This window comes from Bufo bufo, chromosome 7 (assembly GCF_905171765.1).
Source record: "Bufo bufo chromosome 7, aBufBuf1.1, whole genome shotgun sequence".
Lineage (NCBI taxonomy): Eukaryota > Metazoa > Chordata > Amphibia > Anura > Bufonidae > Bufo > Bufo bufo.
The window spans coordinates 204827152-204846493 of NC_053395.1; the positions used below are offsets into that span (position 1 = coordinate 204827152).

The 19342-nt window shown below is 43.8% G+C and overlaps 1 protein-coding gene across 4 annotated transcripts in view; it reads right to left on the bottom strand.

The window, feature by feature from the left end:
• Positions 1-19342, bottom strand: part of FMNL2 (formin like 2) — a 228958-nt gene that overhangs the window by 92231 nt on the left and 117385 nt on the right. For all 4 annotated transcript variants that reach the window (XM_040441345.1, XM_040441348.1, XM_040441346.1 and 1 more), the window contains exons 3-4: positions 6232-6312; positions 2323-2399 (exon numbers count right to left, since the gene is read on the bottom strand). In XM_040441345.1, the coding sequence (XP_040297279.1) occupies positions 2323-2399; positions 6232-6312 (158 nt within the window). The remainder of the gene's footprint in view (positions 1-2322; positions 2400-6231; positions 6313-19342) is intronic.

Genomic DNA, 19342 nt, shown 5'->3' on the forward strand with positions numbered 1-19342 from the left:
TAGATTCAAAAACATTCCATGCTGTGCAGACACAGAGCACTAAACATTAATGTAACATGTCCAATGTAGCCTATACGTGCCATTATAGCGTGCACAGGGTTATTCTCCGTGGAACGTGCCATGTGTGCACTAGCAGTTGCTCACTAGTCCCATCTTGTAAAGCTAAGATGGGCTATCACTTTGATGCTTGGTGGGGTTCCGGCTACTGTCCACCAGGTAATGTGCATGTTCAGTGGCTCTTTCCGTTCACTTATATGGGGGTTGACCAAGGAGCTTGGCTTTTCCATCAAAGAAGTGAATGGAGGGGGTTACATATGTATGGCCAATTGTACATTAAAGGGGTTGGTCCATGAGAAATATTCAAGATTTTTCAAACCAGCACCTGGATCTGAATACTTTTGTAATTGCATGTAATTATAATTTAGCACAGCCATTGAGCTATTCAATAAAGTGTATCTGTATAGCGCCACCTGCTGTTTGTTATTTTTTATTTATTTCTCTGTCCACCTGAGGTGGACACACATGCTCAGTTCCATTCTTCAACTGCAACCAGCTGGATCTACTGTTAGAAGCCGTGACAGTTACAGGGTGGAGAGACCCAGCAGAAAGGACATGCCCCCTGAGTTGTGATAGGGAGAGTTTTGCAGCAGAAAGGACACTTCTCTTGATCTCTGTTAGGGAGAGATCTGAAGCATAACGAATACACACTCTGAGCTGTGATAGGGTAAGAGCTCCAGCAGAAAGGACACGCCTTCTGAAAAAAAACACGACCCTAGAGGTGCCAGCTCAAAATAAGACCAATGAATGTGTGGAAATCTTGATCCATGTGAGGTACACAGGAAAAACCTTTTAAGTTCAATAGGATCCAACTTGCATTAGTGAAGGTCTAATCATTGGGTCAAGTGCCCTGACCATCCAATTAGGCCGAACTGTATGTAGTAAGACTTGGCTTAGAGTGAATTTACTTGAAATACTGGAACTGCACATAATGTTAAAAGGATTGTCCAGAATTAAAAAAAATGGTCGTTTTTTTTTCAGAAAAAGCGCCTCTCCTGTCCATGGGATGTATTTGGTATTGCAGCTTGGTCCTCTTTACTTAAAGGGGTTATCTGATGACTAATGTAAAACATGAAAATCAGACACCATATAGTACATGACAATCTATATCTAACAAAGCTAGAACCAGCCCTGTACCTCACATGGATCCGGAGATCTCCACATTCATTGCTCTGTTAGATTTATATCAAACTGGAAGCTCAGGGGGAGTGTCTTTTCTGCTGAAGATCAGGGGGCGTGTCTCAGATCTCCCTATCACAGCTCAGGGGGCGTGTCCATGCTCTCCCTATCACAGCTCAGGAGGTGTGTCCATGCTCTCCCTATCACAGCTCAGGAGGCAGTTGAAAGATAAAACTGAGCATGTGCGGCCATCTCAGTGAGCAGGACAAAGAAATAAGAAGAAGAACAAACAGCAGGTGGCGCTATACAGATACATTTTATTGAATAACTCGGTGGCTATACAAATTTTTTTATTACATGCAATTACAAAAGTATTCGGAACCAGGTGCTGGTTTTAAAACTTTTGAATATTTTTTGTGGGACAACCCCTTTAACTGAGATGGCCTGCAATATCAGGCACTAGCCAATGGACACAGTAGTACATTTTTTCTAGATCCCGGACAATTCCTGTAATGAAGGAATCTGAAACATAACATATGATGGTGAAGTTTGAGTCTTCATGGGCTGCAGTGGTTCTGCTGCTGGAGGTGTGAAGCTAAGCACCAAGGAGGAACCAGATCTGGAATGAGGAGGTCACAGGTCTAATAATAGAGATATTAGACTTCTCCTGTATAATAATGGCATTTTACTAAGACCAGTAACCTATGAACGGGAATGATGAATGTCTCGTACATGCCTCAGCCTGGTCATTCGTATGGAAAGAGCAGACTAAACTTTGTGGTTTTAGCTAAAAATAACCCTATTTGAAGATGTGTTTTTTCCATTTCACTAAATCCATAATGTTCTTGCTTATGGGGAGCCGCTCACAAATGGGTAACATAACCAAGCTTCAGCGGGCGTCCAAATCCAATCTCTTTCTCTCTTTGGCACAGAAAACTGCTTAGCTCACCAATCTGGCAACATCAAACCAGCCCTATAAAACCTAATAGACGTAATTATTAGGTATACGGCAGATGTATATCCAGAGCCTCCAGACAGCACCGGCAGTAAAAGGAGTACAAACCTGTACCAACTACAATTAATGGCAGGAAACGTCAACCTGCCAGTCGAAAGAAAGAAATAAAGAAATTCCGTCCGTGTTCTTACCCTATGTGATTTGTTCTTAAGGAGATTTCCAGTTCCCGCAGAACCTGAGTGGATTCTTGCACTCGCCTTCGAAACTTCTAAAGGAACAGAAGATGAGAAGAATGACACATGCCGTCAACTGGGTGGAGTGGAACCTATAGGTCTCCACCAAATGGCAAAAATAACAGTTGGCTGGAATTATACTTGGTTTCGGTAATACATTTAGGGGGACATTTATCAAAGTGGAGTAAAGGTGTCACAAGTCTTGTTACACAGCTTGCAACTCTTCCCCGCTCACGCCCAAAAGGGGAGGGGGCATGGCTGCGTCAAGCCCGGCTCATTTATCATTTTCCATAACGTTTTTGTTTTTTGGAGTGGAAAATGGCTCAAAAGGATTATCCTTTAAAGCAGGGATGCTCAACCTGCGGCCCTCCAGCTGTTGTTAAACTACAGGATTATTTAGCATTGTATCCCAGTATTATGTAGGCGCTTAATAACCCTATTGTGTGAGCACTGTGGAGATGTATTGTTTAGCGTTATATGGAAGTTTTATATCGGTTTCCCTTAAAGGTAATATACACCTTTGGTCTAATTTTTTTGTATTATTGCATTGTACTCATTTTGAGCTAAAAATCATTTTTTAAATTGGTCTTTATTACAAATATGGAGCCCTTTTTTCTGTACAGAGATGAGATGCTCTAATAGTGGGATCTGAATTTTCTCTCTGCTCCGTCAGCCAGCTAATCTGACGGCTCCTTATCTCTGCTCTCATTATAAACACTCATTAAAGCTCAAATAAGTGTTTATGACCACTAAAGATCCCTTTACACGGGACTATATTACAGCAGATAGTCGGGAAGGAAGGTTGACCACCAGCGATTGGATTACCGATTGGATTACCCAATGAATGAGCGTTTCGCTCATTCATTGGGTAATCGGCGGTACATTTACACGTTAGCAATAATCTGTGCAATGGGCCCTTTAGTAAATTACAGATAAGGTTTATTAGATGACCGGCACAAAGTGAAAGCAAAAGTATGGTTCACACAGCTAGACAAACAGTTAACCCTTTGTCACAGGACAGCTTAATATTTCTAATAAAGACCAAATAAAAAAATGAGTAAAATGCAATAAAAAAAATATATAATTGCCTCCAAAGGTGTACATAGCCTTTAACTCTGGAGAAATCAAAGGATAGGACGGTCTGCTGGATCCTTGTTTTCTGTCTGCCATGGTAGGACTGTCTAGCCAGAAAGTGGACTAGTACGGACATCATAAAACAAAACATTACACAGGGTGCCATGTGTGACAATTATCTCCTGTATTACCTGGTAAGTAATAAAACCTCCGACCCCATTTCTGCCCACATATAAACTTCACACGTGTTACACTAGTGTTTTCATAAGCAATATTAATGATGAAACTAATTACTGAAAACTCCCTGGCAGTCAGTGGCAATGGAAAATTACGATCACACCTTAGTACATTCAATATGAACCAGCATCAATTTAAAAGGGTTTTTGTCGCTTGGCCAATTTTCCCTTTTATGACAAGACAAATGAAAAATCTTAGTTTCCAACCAAACCTGACATAGTTGTGATGTAATGCTGACCCAGATCTCCTCACACTTTACAGATGGAATTGTAGAGGAGTGCAGTGGAGACACCGGCTTTTCCGGGTCACCGTGGTTTTATACACATCGTCAATGTATCCACCGCACGTAAACCGACAAGCTCAATAGTTTACACAGACATGCCGTAACCCCCAAAATATGTCTATAGTGATGTTAAAAGACCACCTTGGTAATTTCATAGACTATTAAACATTTAGGGAAGTATAGAAAAAAATAGCACAATCCATCAATCAATGAAAAGCAATGTATTATTTTAAAGGGCATCTGTCAGCAGGTTCAACCCTATTAAACCAGGTAGAATGCCTGACAATGCTGACCTTGCTGTTTAAAACCATACCTTTCATCCCCTGAACATGCAAATTAGGGGTTAAGTGCACAGAGGGTGGGCCAAAGCTACTCAGTGCACCGTAACTCCTCCACTCTGCTTCCCTGGACAATCCCCCTTCCATTTGATTGACAGGGCCAGGTGTCCAGATGGAAGGAGGGATGTTGAGGGAGACACAGTGGAAGAGCTAAGGTGCACTGAATGGCTAGACCCCTGACACTAGTGCACTTAAAAAGACTTTCCAGGACTTTTATACTGATGATCTGTCCTCTGGATAGGTCATCGGTACCTGATCAGCTGTTCGAGAAGGCACCGGCGCTCTTGTGAGCACAGCGCTGTACACTGCATAGCGGCTATGCTTGGTATCGCATTCACTTCTATGGGGCTGAGCTCAGCATAGGCCATCTGACCGATCAACATGTCGTCACACAGCCTTGGAAAAGCTGGAGAAGGCAGCAGCGCTACTGCGAGCGCAACTGCCTTCTCAAACAGCTGATCGATGGGGGTCCCAGGTGTCGGACCCCCACAGTCAGATACTGATGACCTATCTAGAGGATAGGTCATCAGTATAAAAGTCCTGATTTGCATATTTTTAGAAACACTTATTTCTCCGAAAAGCTATGATTTTAATCGGCAGGATTGGCCCTACCAGACATTATGGATGGTTTGATAGCATTGATCATGCTGACAGATGCCCTTTAAAGGTAAGGTATACAAACATGAAATGGTTCTTAGAAAATGGTGTGCTCAATTTGGCCTGAGGGCAGAGTGCCTATAATTGTTATACACATCATATTAAATCTAGGCATTAGGTTTCCCAGACTTTAAATGCCACTCCCTGCTTATAGTTGCCAAATGCAGTAAAATCCTAACTTTGGAAAAGATGTAAAATAAAACTTGGGATAAAAACAATATTTCAAGGGGTTATGAGTACCTATAGGTCAAAAAAGTTATGAATTAGTACCCTTTTTGGATTCTGAATCTTTGCACCACATCAGAGGGGGTATTGATTGACTGTTGGCTCAAAGCTATGGCCACATGCGGACTCTGTGCAGCTACTTTTGCCCATCTTTCTGTGGCCACATCAACCCATTCCCCATGGGCTATACCTTTAGGATGGTGCCATTTTTTTTTTTACTTGCATGCAATTTGTTACTTGCATTACATATTGTACTGGCTACAACAACATGTTGTCAATATTTATGGAAGGACCTGCCACTCGGGTATATGGTGGGTACCTGAGGACTCTCAACAAATGGGGCTTCACCCTTTGAGTCAAATGCATTAATGATAAACTCTACCCAAACGCATGTTAACCCTGCTCAAAGTGAATTATTACGCTGGGGGGTCAGTAAGGAGCCAAAGCCCTTTACTGTCCAGGACCCCAGTGGACAGTTTGCTCCTACCAAGGTTATCCCCAGGACCGATTCTATTTTGATGTTGTGGGGGCACTGACAGGTTGACAGGAGGTTAAACTGTCAGGAACAGCGTTATCTCCAATCCCGGCAGTAGCCACGGGAGTAGGACCGCGTATTACAGCACCCATGGGCACATTGGGCAGTACCCACAAGATTACCCTAACAAACAATAGAAAGAGAAAATATTAAAATAATACAGTAATAAACAGTAGACTGGATTGTTCAGATCAAAATGATGGCAATCTGATCCACCGTGCTCTCCGCTTTCAGACATCAGCCCAGGATATGAGCACATCTGGCTTGTCTGGATAGTAATGGTTACATTTACTACTCAGTATAGTTGCTATAAAATATATATCTATATTTTTTTTTCCACCACTTTTTTCTTTTCCATACACATAAGGGGCCTCTTGTTGGCTCTGTAATATTTCTTAATGTTCTGCATTTTTTTGCTTTCTTGCAAGAACTTTCCGTTATACATCCCCCCTCTCCGTGTCTCTCGAGTATGATGTATGAGCCGTCATAGAGCATCTGAAGGATTTCATGTCTCTTACCTTTCTTGTTACTGCTGGATCTAGATACCCTTTCAGCTTCTGAATGTAGGTGTGAGGAGGGTTCTTCACTTGAAATCTTTCCTAGAAGAAAACAAAAAGTTCAAAATATTGTAATTTTTCTGATCAAAGAAACGTAAAGATCACCATGGACTCTGCAGGACCAGATAAAACGCTGGTCTGTAGAGACAACAGGAATAGAATATGGCCTCCGAATGTTCCTCTTCGAAAGCCACATTAACCAGGCTTGATCACCTGCAATACATCTAAATCAAAAGTAGTAGGAGCTCCTGAAGAGATCAGTTGACATTGAGTGCCAGAGGACTGTGTGCAAATACAAATTTCCTCCCCTGTAAAAACCCGGACCTTCCATTCCTTAAATTAACCTCTGAAATGTTTTGTTAATGTGCTGCACAATACGATCTCCAGTTGTCACAAGGTTTCCTACAAGTGATATTCCATTTGAATCTCTGGCTTTAACTTAAATTTGTATGTTGCTTTTGCAGCAGCTAATTGGCATTGATTAACATCTTTCTACATTGTGCTGCACAAAACTGTGCTGAAACGTGAAGCTGGATTCATAAGGCTACTTTCACTTCCGTTACTGATAATACAACCATCCGCATCCATTATGAACGGATCCGGTTGTATTATCTTTAACATAGCCAAGACGGATCCGTCATGAACTCCGTTGAAAGTCAATGGGGGACGGATCCGTTTTCTATTGTGTCAGATGGTGTCACAGTTAAACGGATCCGTCCCCATTGACTTGCATTGTGGGTTATGCCGGATCTGTTTTGCTCCGCATCCCAGGACGGAAATCAAACTGCAGCATGCTGCGGTTTGCTCTCCGGTACGGGAACGCAACCAAACGGAACGAAATGCATTTTGGAGCATTCCGTTCTGTTCAGTTTCGTTTTGTCCCCATTGACAATGAATGGGGACAAAACAGAAGCGTGTTTTTCTGGTATTGAGACCCTATGACGGATCTCAATACCGGAAAATAGAAACGCTAGTGTGAAAGTAGCTTTAGGCCCCTTTCACATGTCAGTGAATTGCGTATGTGTGCAGTCCGTGGTATTCAAGCACCGCTCACGTATCTATTCACTTTAGGGTCCATTCACATGCCCGCAAAATGGGTCCGCATCCGTTCTGCAATTTTGCGGGACAGGTGCGGACCCATTCATTTTCAATGGGGCCGGAATGTGCTGTCCGCTTCCGCACTTCCGCATCCGCACTTCCATTCCGCCAAAAAATAAAACATGTCCTAGTCTTGTCCGCAATTGTGGACAAGAAAAGGCATTTTCTATGAGAGTGTCGGAGATGTGCGGTCCTCAAAACACATACGGACGTGTGAATGGACCCTTAATGTGTGTATTCACACATCAGTGGTCTTCCACTGACCATGGATCTGTGGTGACATCCTGGAAGTATGCATCTATGGGTATGGATCCCTCTCACATATTACCATCTATGGGTCCATGAAAACCATGGACCTATCACGGACATCATCCATTTTTAGTCAGTGGCTTTCCCAGATCATTGCTGGAAGATGCTCTGGAAACCAATTTTCAGCCGAGCAGTGTACGTGGAATACAGTTTACACATGGAGGGCAAAGAACAGACACACTGACCAAACACAGATTCATCATGGACATCTTCACGAATGAACCACTGACCATCTTGTTACAGATGTCTGTCAACAAGGGCACGGACTTGTGAAAGATGCCCAAAACTGAGTAAAATTACATTAAAAAAATGGGCTTTTGCAGCTACTGATTGCCATTGATTAACCTAGTTGCCACCTCTGAACCTTCTGCAGCTCATCTTTCTCAATGTGTTCGACACAGAGCCATATTACATTTGTATCTTGGACTTTTACCCTAAAATTTATCCTGGAAAAGTGATGTCTCACTTTGGTGGTCAACCCGTCCATGACTATATGCGTGTTGCTATCTCTCGGTCTCTATTGCGCATGCTCCTGAATCCAAGGACCAGGCATGTAGAAATTTCACGGTCTCACTGTCTCCCCATCCACTGTGCATCCAGGACAATACATAGGCGCATGAGCAGTATTATATTTGCTATATGGAGTCTACTGCGCATGCGCCAATATAGTATCATGGATGGGAGACAGGGGGTAAGTTTCTACTACATATGCCCTAGTCTTTGGGACCAGAGCATGCACAATAGAGACAGAGGGATAGGATCAGGCATACAGCCATGGGAAAGTTGGTCAGAAGACACCCGCCCACTACGGTGTGACAACACAGCAGCACTTGTCCAGGGGATATCTGACTGTGTTCAAGTAGAGAACACCAAAGTGTACAAGAATTGAAAGCTGGAAAACATACGGGAATTTACATCACTACAATATATGTTGAATGCAATATATTTACAGGAAAGTGGACAACCCCTTTAAATTTCAGTAGCCATGACTGTGCTAGGTCACCTCCAGGAGCTACCTATCTGATAAGCCTACATTGCTGGAAGCCTGATTCATGATTCACAATTCCTAATTACTATTCTTTGGGCATTACTCATCTTTGAACACCAAAGATAATTCCAAAGCGACGGCCAACAATGCCCCTTGCCAAAACCTGTTGCAATAGGCAGCAAGCCTGGGCTTAGAAAAATAACTTTCCACGTCCTGTATCCTCTGTGAATGAGCCGTGTGATTGTCAGAGACGGATTTCCTCAATGAACTCAAGATATCGTAAAGCTGTTATTGTTAGCCTCCTGCCCAAACGCCAAAGAGGGTATAATAAAAGTATGGAGAGAAAGCAGAACTTCTACACTGAAAATACAATAGGAAATGGGGTTGTCCCCTTTCTCTTTTTCTTAGAAGGGCACCCTACTGATGGGAGGTGAAAATGTACTGTGGGGAGGGGACGCTGCAACAAGTGTCGATGTAGAGCCCCCACTGTTCGCTTAGGTATCAATGAACCGTTCATGTAAGGCATGAACTTTTTGAGTCCTCCAGTGTGAGAGCCACTTTTTGAAGCCAATCTCCACTCTGAACGATGGTCCTAAATGGGGGACCATTGTTAAAGAGGTCGTCCCATTAAGTCAGTGTATCTCCTTTCCACAGGATAGGGGGATAAGTGTCTGATTGGCAGGGGCCCCACCACTGTGACCCCTGTCAATCGTGATTAAGGGGCCCATGCTCCCCTGTGTGAATTATGCGGTGATCTCTCATGTGCACTGCCAATCCATTCATCTGTATGGGGCTGCCGAAAATAGCCAAGCACTTGTACTCAGCTATCTCTGGAATGGAGCATCAGACACGCATGCACAGATCATGGGCCCCTGGTCTCGTGATAGGCAGGGTCCGAATGGTCAGATCCACACCAATCAGACACTTATCTCCTACTCCGTGAAATTCCCAAGTTGAAAAGATCCATGGAAGAAACGTCATTCTTCTTGTTCATTTTGGCTTACGCATTTCAGATGGAGTTCTTAGTTATAGCTATTTAAAAGGACAATTAGAACAATAAATCAGCTTTTTTCAAAAAACAGCGCCACTCCCGTCCACAGGTTGCGTCTGGTATTGCAGATCGGCCCCATTTATTTGCATGGAGCTGAATTGGCAGGCACATCCTAAGGACGAGTGGTGCTGTTTTTGGACGAAAGGAGGTTATTTTAAATAAGCTTTCCGGCTGTTGCAAAACTAAAACTCCCAGCCTGTTGGCAGTTGTAGTTTCACAGCAGCTGGAGAGCGCTGACTGGTCTGCTTAATTTACAGGTACTGGGTTGCATCAGACGTCTTATTACACAACCTCCGTCTGATTTTCTTTCCTTTGGCAATCTATGTGAGCATCTAAATGATGCGTCTACGCTAAAGGCCAACTTGTCACTTTAGAGGTAGGAGATTTCCACAGACGTCTACATCACAATTAAGAAAGGAAAGCTGGATAATCTCGGAAAAATGTCTACTCGTACATCTTGCCATGTCATATCACATGATGGAATGGCTTCACCACTGCCTGCCGGGGGAATCTGAGGTCTGAGGTCTGGTCCAGTTGCTCTGAGATCTGTTGAGTTGTTGCAGCCATGCAAGGGTGTGCTCATAGAAGTGACCGTGGTGATGTATGGATCTGGATACTGTGCCCAGAGAAATGTATGGGGCCTACACTGTACGCCTGTTCAAACAGAGGCTTAACATTTTTTCACGATTTAATCGAAAAAAATTATCCTGTTTCATCATGTCCCATATTAAGAAGGAATTTTCTGGAGGTGAATACAGCACCTAAAAGAGGCACGGTCCAGCAGCACATGGAGTGCATATGGCTTTGTAGTATGCAAAGGTCAGTCAAAAATTATCCGTGGTAAGACATAGTGCATCCCAATGGGAAATAAGTCCAGAGAGTCAAGATTTGCAGTTAACCAGTGTGCTTCTTTACTGGAGTGCAACACAATACAGGCAGTGCACTGAGCTGACTTCTCCAGTCTCTTCCCAGGCAGAAGAAGGTTGCTTGTTGCAGAAAGGCCTGAACTAGCTGTCTCCCTCTCTCAGAAGGCTGGTAGCTTGGCCACAGGCTGGTGGCCCAGGGTCTTTGTCTGAGCACCCTCATCTCAGTGTCTTCTTCTGGTAATTCATGCAATCTGGCAGAGTCTGTCCTACTAAACACGGATCTCTATCTGCACACAACTAGGGGCTCTGACTACTCTCTTTTTATACAGTTGCTAGCTTAACTGGAACCTACTAGTGGAAGGGGTGGAATGGAGAAGCACAGCCTAAATGCAAACATTGTTACAACTTATGTCTGTCATAGACTTGTATAGAGTTTCAGTGCAAGTCTATGGGAATGATGTCTTTTTTACAGACATAAAAAATGTCTTCAGACATAAACAATAGAGCTAAACCCGACAGTCAGAAGGTCATTGTGTCTGTTTTTTCCCTCCAAAAACTTTACATAAGTAGAAAGTTCCAAAGTCTCTCAGTATTAGCTGGCAGTGGATTAACCCTTTCCATAGTGCAGTGCAAATATAGTGCAATTACAGTGCGAAAAAACAGTATATATTACAATAGACATATAAAATGCAGTTCAACAATATCAAACAGTATAAGTGCACACAACAGCATAACTTACAGTACAAGTTAACCCTTCAAAGTGCACTAAAGTACTGAGTCGATGGCTTTGCATAGTAGCAATATGGGCAAATGTCGACAAACATCTATAGTCCAAAGTACCCTTGCTCTAGGGCACTAAGGTCACAGCCAGTGGTGAGGTCATGTTGGGAGTTGTACTATATACAGTGTATGTATAAAGTACTTATTGAAGCATTATGATCACCTCCAGTGGTAAGGTCATGCTGGGAGTTGTAGTATACAATGTGTGTATAGAGTACTCTTAGAATCATTATGATCAGGTTATGTTGAGAGGTGTATATTGTATGACGTCATTTCATTTTGTGGGGTCGGCACCACGTCTGCACATAACGTTCAGAAACCCTGGTAAGTACAGTGTAGCCATTATCATTTCCTACCAGATTATTGCAGTAGTACATGCAGGAGTCTACATAGGATCGGGTGGAGACTAGGTGTTCTCTTACTAATCCGCACAACTATTCGTAAGCTAACACCAAAGATCCACTTTACATCATGATAAAGAAAATCGTCCAATTCCTTCATAAATACAATAACTCGGAGACAAATACTCAGACCTTCTGTTTATCGGATCACCCGTCCGCTAATAAATCACTCGCTCTCGCTCAGTCCAGCTAAGACCACCTCTGAGATGAGGACAAGGAAAACACTATTCTGTCCAACTGCCTAGAACTTGGCCTTAGCCAGATGCCTATAATCTTCGCTTTAGATTTATGCGCCTGTCTGTAAATCTGATAAATGAGTTACGCAAGACCAGAACCAAAATATAATCAATTTACCGCTGCCAAATTGGATTTGTCAATTTGCCAGCAAGGCTCGCCAGGTCACATTTGTAAAATAACAGGATATTATAGTCAAGGTAATATTATATCTCAACAACCAGAGATTAGGGATACATAATAGAGTCTACCTGCTTCAACACACCAGAGCTGTGGGCCCAAAAAACAAACTGGATTACGAAAGGGGATATTTGCTTTCTGATGGTACACTTAGGGTTAAATCAGTTGGGTGATAAAGTACTAACATGATGGCCTTTCAAATGACTTGGTTGCATCCATGGATTGCTGAGGTCTGTCAGCAGCTCATAGGGGTGGGTGTTGAGGGTCTTCATGGGATAACCTCTTTAAAGATGGTATTCCCATTTAGTCATATTTCCAGCATTTGCCATACGTGTATGTGGTATCGCAGCTCAGTCCAATTTCCTTCAATGGAGCCATGCTGCAATATCAGATAAAACCCATAGGTGTGTTTCTCGAAGACAGAAGCCATGTTCTTCTAATCCTGGATAAGCCCCTTCAAGGCTGAAGAATGAATAATGCTTTAGACGCTGCTCCCTGGTCTAGTTCATGCCAAACTTTTGAACACTGGCATCTGGGAGGAAGTAGAATCTGATGCCCTTAGGGTACAGACACACACCCCTTTACATGTGGGTCATGCCTATCTTGTGACACATCATCTGCCATTTCCTGACCCCCCTTCCCCCGAGCACGTATCGGTGCCATGAGCATCCCAGTGCCACATACAGTTAGAGCTCACGGAGGGCGGCTTTCCAGAGGGCCGCACAAGAGATTAGCCAGCTCTTCCGGGAGTACTGGAGGCCCACCCCGTTTCTGGGGGCCTCCCAGACATTTTAGGAGAGTTGGGAAGGATGTAGTAACTTAGTGGGTTTGACACTCTCTTTTGGCATCGTTGCCAACAGTCCTGCTCAATTTGCAAGGACCACCTCTTTTAGAGACAGTTCCTGCAAATTCAGGCTGTCCCATGCAAAAAACAGTTTGGGCTTATGTAAGCCCCACTAATAAATAACAAGTGTTTGGGGTGTTCCCATGGAAGGGGCCTATTTGTCCCGAATTTACCAACTGTAAGGTTAAGCATGTTTTGGCCTCCGTGCCACATGCAAAATTTTACTAATCGAAAACGTGTCCAATTAGAGGGCATGATTATGGTGACGCATCAGTGACTTTTCTCATAAAATGAAGAGGGTGGAGTAATGTCCTGAGGTAATATTAAATATAACAATAAACAATAACTGATAAACTGTCCAAATAAAACCCAACAGTTCTATACATGCTGCCAGACCAAACTAATAGATAACAAACAGATTGTTGCCATAGCAACCAACCAGATGTTTACATTCATTCCTGTTCTAAACGGTGCTAAAATGAAGGCAACTAGAATCTGATTGGCTCCTTGGGGCCACAACGTTCATGTTCACAAATATTCCTCCAGGCATTTCTTAGGTTCATTTCCAAGACTGGAAAAGATTTGGGTGTTAGGTCATTCAGGGACACGGAGAAGAAAAGAGATTGTTAGAGATTAATGTCACGGAAAGGAAAAGAGCGGTTCATTTCATTCGGTCACACTGACTGTATCCCATGGCTGAGATCGCTAATGAGGCAGAGGTCACGTAGGGAAGGGACGGGTGCAACGAAAGACCCACACACTGCACCCCCAGTGCGGCATAATCCGCTGCCAACTCATTTCCCATCTCAACGTCGTGGCAAATATAGGTCTATGCACTATTAATTACTATGGTATCGCCCTTCAGCTCCATGAATCAGCTTTCCAATGACACGACGTGGAAATTAAAGATGTATAAAACGAATTACGGAAAATGATGGCGTCCAGCAGCGAGAGGTTAACGGATTTAGTCATGTTTTACATAAATATGTCATTGCCATCCATAATGACTTCTCATTTTTATGCCATTTCTCGGTCAAGAGTTAAGCAGATGACAGGTGACTATTCTATCTAACCGTCATATCTGTCTCCGTAAAAGTTGGATGAAAATATGCTTTTTATAACTCTTGAAGGAAAAGTCTGTTCAGACTAGTAGGGCTTGTTCAGTTGGAGAACTACACACTGCTGTTCATGGAAGCCTGGTTCTCAGGCTTCTGCCCAATGGTAGTTGGTGTGTCCATGATGTTAAGTGTTTGGATGGGGGCAAGGCAGGGGGCGTGCAGAGTGCAATGGCCAGCATCTGGGTGTAGGAGTCAGAAAACCAGGCCAGAGATAGAAGAATAAATGTTTTTCTTTACTCGAGTGTAAAATGGGAGTTGCAGTACATCCAATTATAGCAGACACAGTTCCAACTGAGCACAGTGCAATTCTCTCCCAGATAGTGATGTATGGATTAAGACAATGGATGGTCGTTATGGCACTCTGTGTACACTATCTTGCTGAGGTCTGGGTCAATAGAATCTATGGAGGGCAATAGTACTCTTGCAATAATGCCTGTAGTCTCCACTGCGGGATAAAGGGTTTTGAAAGCACCTCTGGCCAGGACGTATCCAAGTGTGAGGGATGTCTTAATGGTGTCTCTCACAGCAGCAAAGTCTGAATGGCTATAGTAGCAGGTTACCTTGTTGACTCCTATGCTTGGCCAAGCAGATTCCAAGTTCTTCTCTATCTTCCTCTCTTTCTGTCCTTCTCTTTATGTAGATCTTGCAGAGATCTGTTAGTTTCAGAAGCTGTCTGGGCCTGAGAAGAGGGAGCACATGGACTTTGCCTCTTCTCTTTCCCAACTCTCCCTAGAACAACTATCAACTAGGAATGGAGCCAGCCATCAGTGATGGCCAGTTCGCATTGTTCGCCCGCGAACACATGCGGGCTGCCATCTTTTCTCACAAGTCCGGCGAGGCACAGGTAAGCCCTGACCTGTGCCTGTGCGAGAGCCGGTCTGAAATTAAATGCGGTCACTGGGAGCAGGCAGTTCCGAGAACAGCCGCCAGGGGCCTTCATCGAGCTGTTCTTGGAACTGCCTGCTCCCGCTGACCGCATTTGTTTCAGACCGGCTCGGGGCACAGGCACAGGTAAGGGCTTACCTGTGCCTCGCCGGACTTGTGAGAAAAGATGGCAGCCCGCATGTGTTCTTACTAATACATAACAATACAGTACAGTAGATAACCAAAAATTTGCAGATACCTCCTGCTCTGGAGTACTGCATCTACCCTAACCATAAAGCTCTTCTTGCATTTCATCTCGGCATATACTACTCGGCTATAAAAGTGCCGTCAAACCCTTGTGCTTCTGCTAATCCACAAGTCATTTGCATTTTGTGCCGCTCTGTGGGAAAAAACTCCAGCAGGCGGATCTGCTCCAGAAATGTCAACTAACAGCAAGTGATGACTTTGCAATTTAGGATTTGTAAATCCCTTGCTACATTAATTGTCTAATTTATGGCAAAAAATATGCATTTTATTCCGAGAGGGCAAGAAATGAGTAAAAAGGAAAAAGAAAAGCTAAGGAAGAAAAAAAGTAGCTCTTCAGTCACGCCGGCCTGTGATTGAAATGCAGCATGACGCAATCTGTGCTATCCAAATCCTTTGAAGTGGCGGCCTAAAATTCCCCAGCCTCAGTGATGGAAGAATGATGATTACAGCAACCGCTGCTCTTCTAAAGTTGTATTCCGCTACTAATGGACTCTAGAGGTAAGGGGAGGGGGGGCATCATTCTACGCTGGGCAAAAACTGTTATGGGAAAAACTGGTACATTACATAATCCTACACCAGAAACTCAATCTAGACAAGCTGTAATGTGACTTGAGTAATTGCAGGAGGAGATTAGCTTTTTGAAACATCTGTCGATCACCTGAGATAAGAGGTGTATATGCAGACTACGTGGAAACAGGTGAAGAGCGTACGCAGGCATGAGATTCAGCCAGTTCCCTCAGGTTCTCCAGATCCGGTTGTTAAAATTACAGCAGCAGCTGGAGATGAGCGCTTCCATTCCATAGTTTAGCTCCTTAGGCTTTTTAAAAGTTGGGTGGTATGTATGTAGTGTATATATGGTGTATTTTATGTATGTGTACCATGTATATGGGGTATTTACGTGTGTTGCATATATATGGTGTATGTATATGTAAACGCGTTGTGACGCCGCTTGTCCGCCGTTAAGTAGGCAACCTGTTGTTACAAATTTGAATCCCACCCGTGAGTGTCCTGGCACCATGGAGCTCACTGGCAACTGTTCTGCCACCTCCAAACCCAAACTGATCACCCACTCAGAAGTCAGTTTGAAGCATGCCTATCGTTCCCCTTGCAGCTTACCAAGCACAGTGCCGTCCATCTGATAGCGGCTGCGCTGGGTATTGCAGTTCAGCCCCATTCACTAGGCTGTGTGATCGATGAACGTGACATCACTGGCCTAGGAAGAGGCCACATTGCTCACAAATCACCGCGGTCTCTTCAAACAACAGATCGTCAAAGGTGTCGGGTGTTGGACCTCCACAAATCAGGTATTGATGACCTATCCTGAGGATAGGTCATCAATAGTAAACACCCGGAAAACTTCTTTAATGTTTACCAAACCTGCTGATTTCAGCTGGACCGGCTAAACGCCTGGATTGGGATGTCCCCGCATTCTCTGACGGCAGATATTGTGAGAAATAAAACTCCGGCTGTTGAATTTCAACAAGCCCGATCTTTTTATTTTCATAGGAGTTGTCTACAGAGGTATCTGGCAGCAGCTTAAAGGGGTTTTCTCATCTGAGACAATGGGGCCATATCGCTAGGATATGCCACCATTGTCTTACAGGTGCGGGTCCCACCACTGGGACCCGCACCTATATCGACAACGGAACACCAAAAGTGAAGGAGAGTGCACTGCGCATGCGCAGCCGCCGAAAATAGCCAAGCGCTGGCTCGGCCATTGCCGTCTGCCCTATAGAAATGAATGTGAGCATGGGCCGCGCATGCGGTGCTCCAGCCACAGCGCTCCCTGCTCCGTTCTCGATATAGGTGTGGGTCCCACCGGTGGGACCCGCACCTATCAGACAATGGGGGCATATCCTAGCAATATGCCCTCATTGTCTAAGATGGGAATACCCCTTTAAGCAAATTTCTGAGGTTTTGGTCAACCATTTAACGTGTGGGGCCCTCTGGGGAAAAGAAGAGCTGGGTTTCAAGTGCCTGATCTTTTTGTTATCAGGAGATAAGCGGTTCTGTCTGGAATTGGCTCTGCCATTGCTCCCGACACCCCCTAACAGCTACGTCAGAGCGTCCTAGATGGCAGACAATTAATCTAAACGACCATCCTGCTTCTATCAGTTCAATCATGTATCCCCACTCAAAGCCTGTCAACTGAGCGAAATACCTTTGAGCGCACCGTAGAGGTATGTCTAGCAGTCAACGACCTCTTACCAGGAGGTACACAACCCAAAAGTAAACTCTGAGAGCACTTTTCCATCCTCTTGTAGCAAGACACAGTGTCTGATCAGACCACACCTGTTATTATTTACATATCTTCTGTCTTTTGCAGCAATCTGAAATTTCTATCTGGGTGTATTATTTTTTTTATTGAGTGTATATACAGTATAATTGGGCAATGCTTCATTGCATTACATTTATGGCACAGACCATTCTGCTCTACAAAGAAAATTCATCCGTGCATCCCTCCAATTGTCCCTGACGTCGTTCTCTGGTTCATAGTTGTATGCTGCATTATACAAGATTTTCCTCAAAGATATGATAAAAGTACATAGGGGCAGATTTAAGAAAAATTGTCTTTGTTGTCCATAGCAACCAATTACAGCGCAGCTTTCATTTTTCTAGTGCAGAAAACAAAAAGAGAGCTGTGCTGATTGGTTGCAACAAAGACAATTTTTCTTTTAGATAGTTTCTTGAATCTCCCCCAAAATGTTTATATACATTTTTAGTTATGTCTTTACTTAGAGGGTTACTGGTTTAGGGATTATGGATCTTTAATACTTTCATTTTCACTGCACAATGTTTGGAGGGGCATGATCGAGTGAATGTGATCGCCCATACCCTCCCTCTTCTCGTACACTGTATGTAATATTCATATACCGTACATCTTTAGTTAGTTTTTACTTGGATGTTTACTGGTCTAGGGATTGGGGATCTTTATTACTTTCATTTTCACTTTACAATGTTTGGAGGGGCATGATCGAGTGAATGTGATAGCTTGTACCCTCTCTATTTTGTCAGCAGTACATCCCCTGTTTGCTCGGGGAGAGGTGCCATAGGCAAATGTTTTCGATCGCATAAAAGATGAGATCAGCCAAGATGTAAAAGACCTTGTAGACTAGCCATACACATTAGATGCAACTTCTACAGAGAATAAAAGTATCGGGCATGTTAAAATCCAAACTCCCTATCTATCTCTTTGATATCTGCTGTGGGGCGGCCCCAATACATGTTAGATGATTAACTGGCCCCACCAAAATTGGTGTGTTCGGTCAACCTACCGTCCAATGTGTGTTGCCAACATAAACCACTCTATAAGACACCCTGAAACCTCCCCAGCTGCCCATGGGTTCCATTTGTAAACACTGGGAAACTGGCTTCCGAGTCCATAGCTCCCAAGATAGTGGCCGTCATGTGATTAACATGACTACCTCCCTGGCTGTGTCCTCATGTATGATGTGCTTTCTGTACCGGCACTGACACCGCAACCGGGGAACCAGCCAGTCATGGGCAGATCATGTGACGACTGCTGTCTTAAGAACTACATACATGACGGCTGCCATGTCCATTGTTTACACAGATGGTCCATGGACAGTGGCAGGGGAGGGGGTTCACCGTGTATGCTATGCTACCTTGAGGTATGACTTGTTGTAGACTCTCATATGCCATTACACAATCTATGCTATTTCCGAAATTTCATTAGAAAGTACACAGATAGCCCATTTAGGCACCATGCAATGCTTCATCTCCCCTGTGGTTGCGCTGCAGGGAATTTACACACTTGTTGCTCGATTGCAAATTACGGCAGATCGCTGGAGCACCCAATAGCGGATCTTCCATGGGACCAAAAAGGACTGTAAAAAGAGACAACCCTTAATGTCATTACATATATATCTGACAGCAGGTACTGTAGCTACCAGTCCAGTGCTGACCATAATATGTCCCAAGACATTAAGCCTGTCATAGGGGGCTGTTCAATGGGTGCAAGAGATGCCCTCCATGACATCCTCAAGATACTTAAAAACACAAGGATGGCCCAAAGGTAATTTGCCCCATGCCCTGCTTTGGAGTCCATACA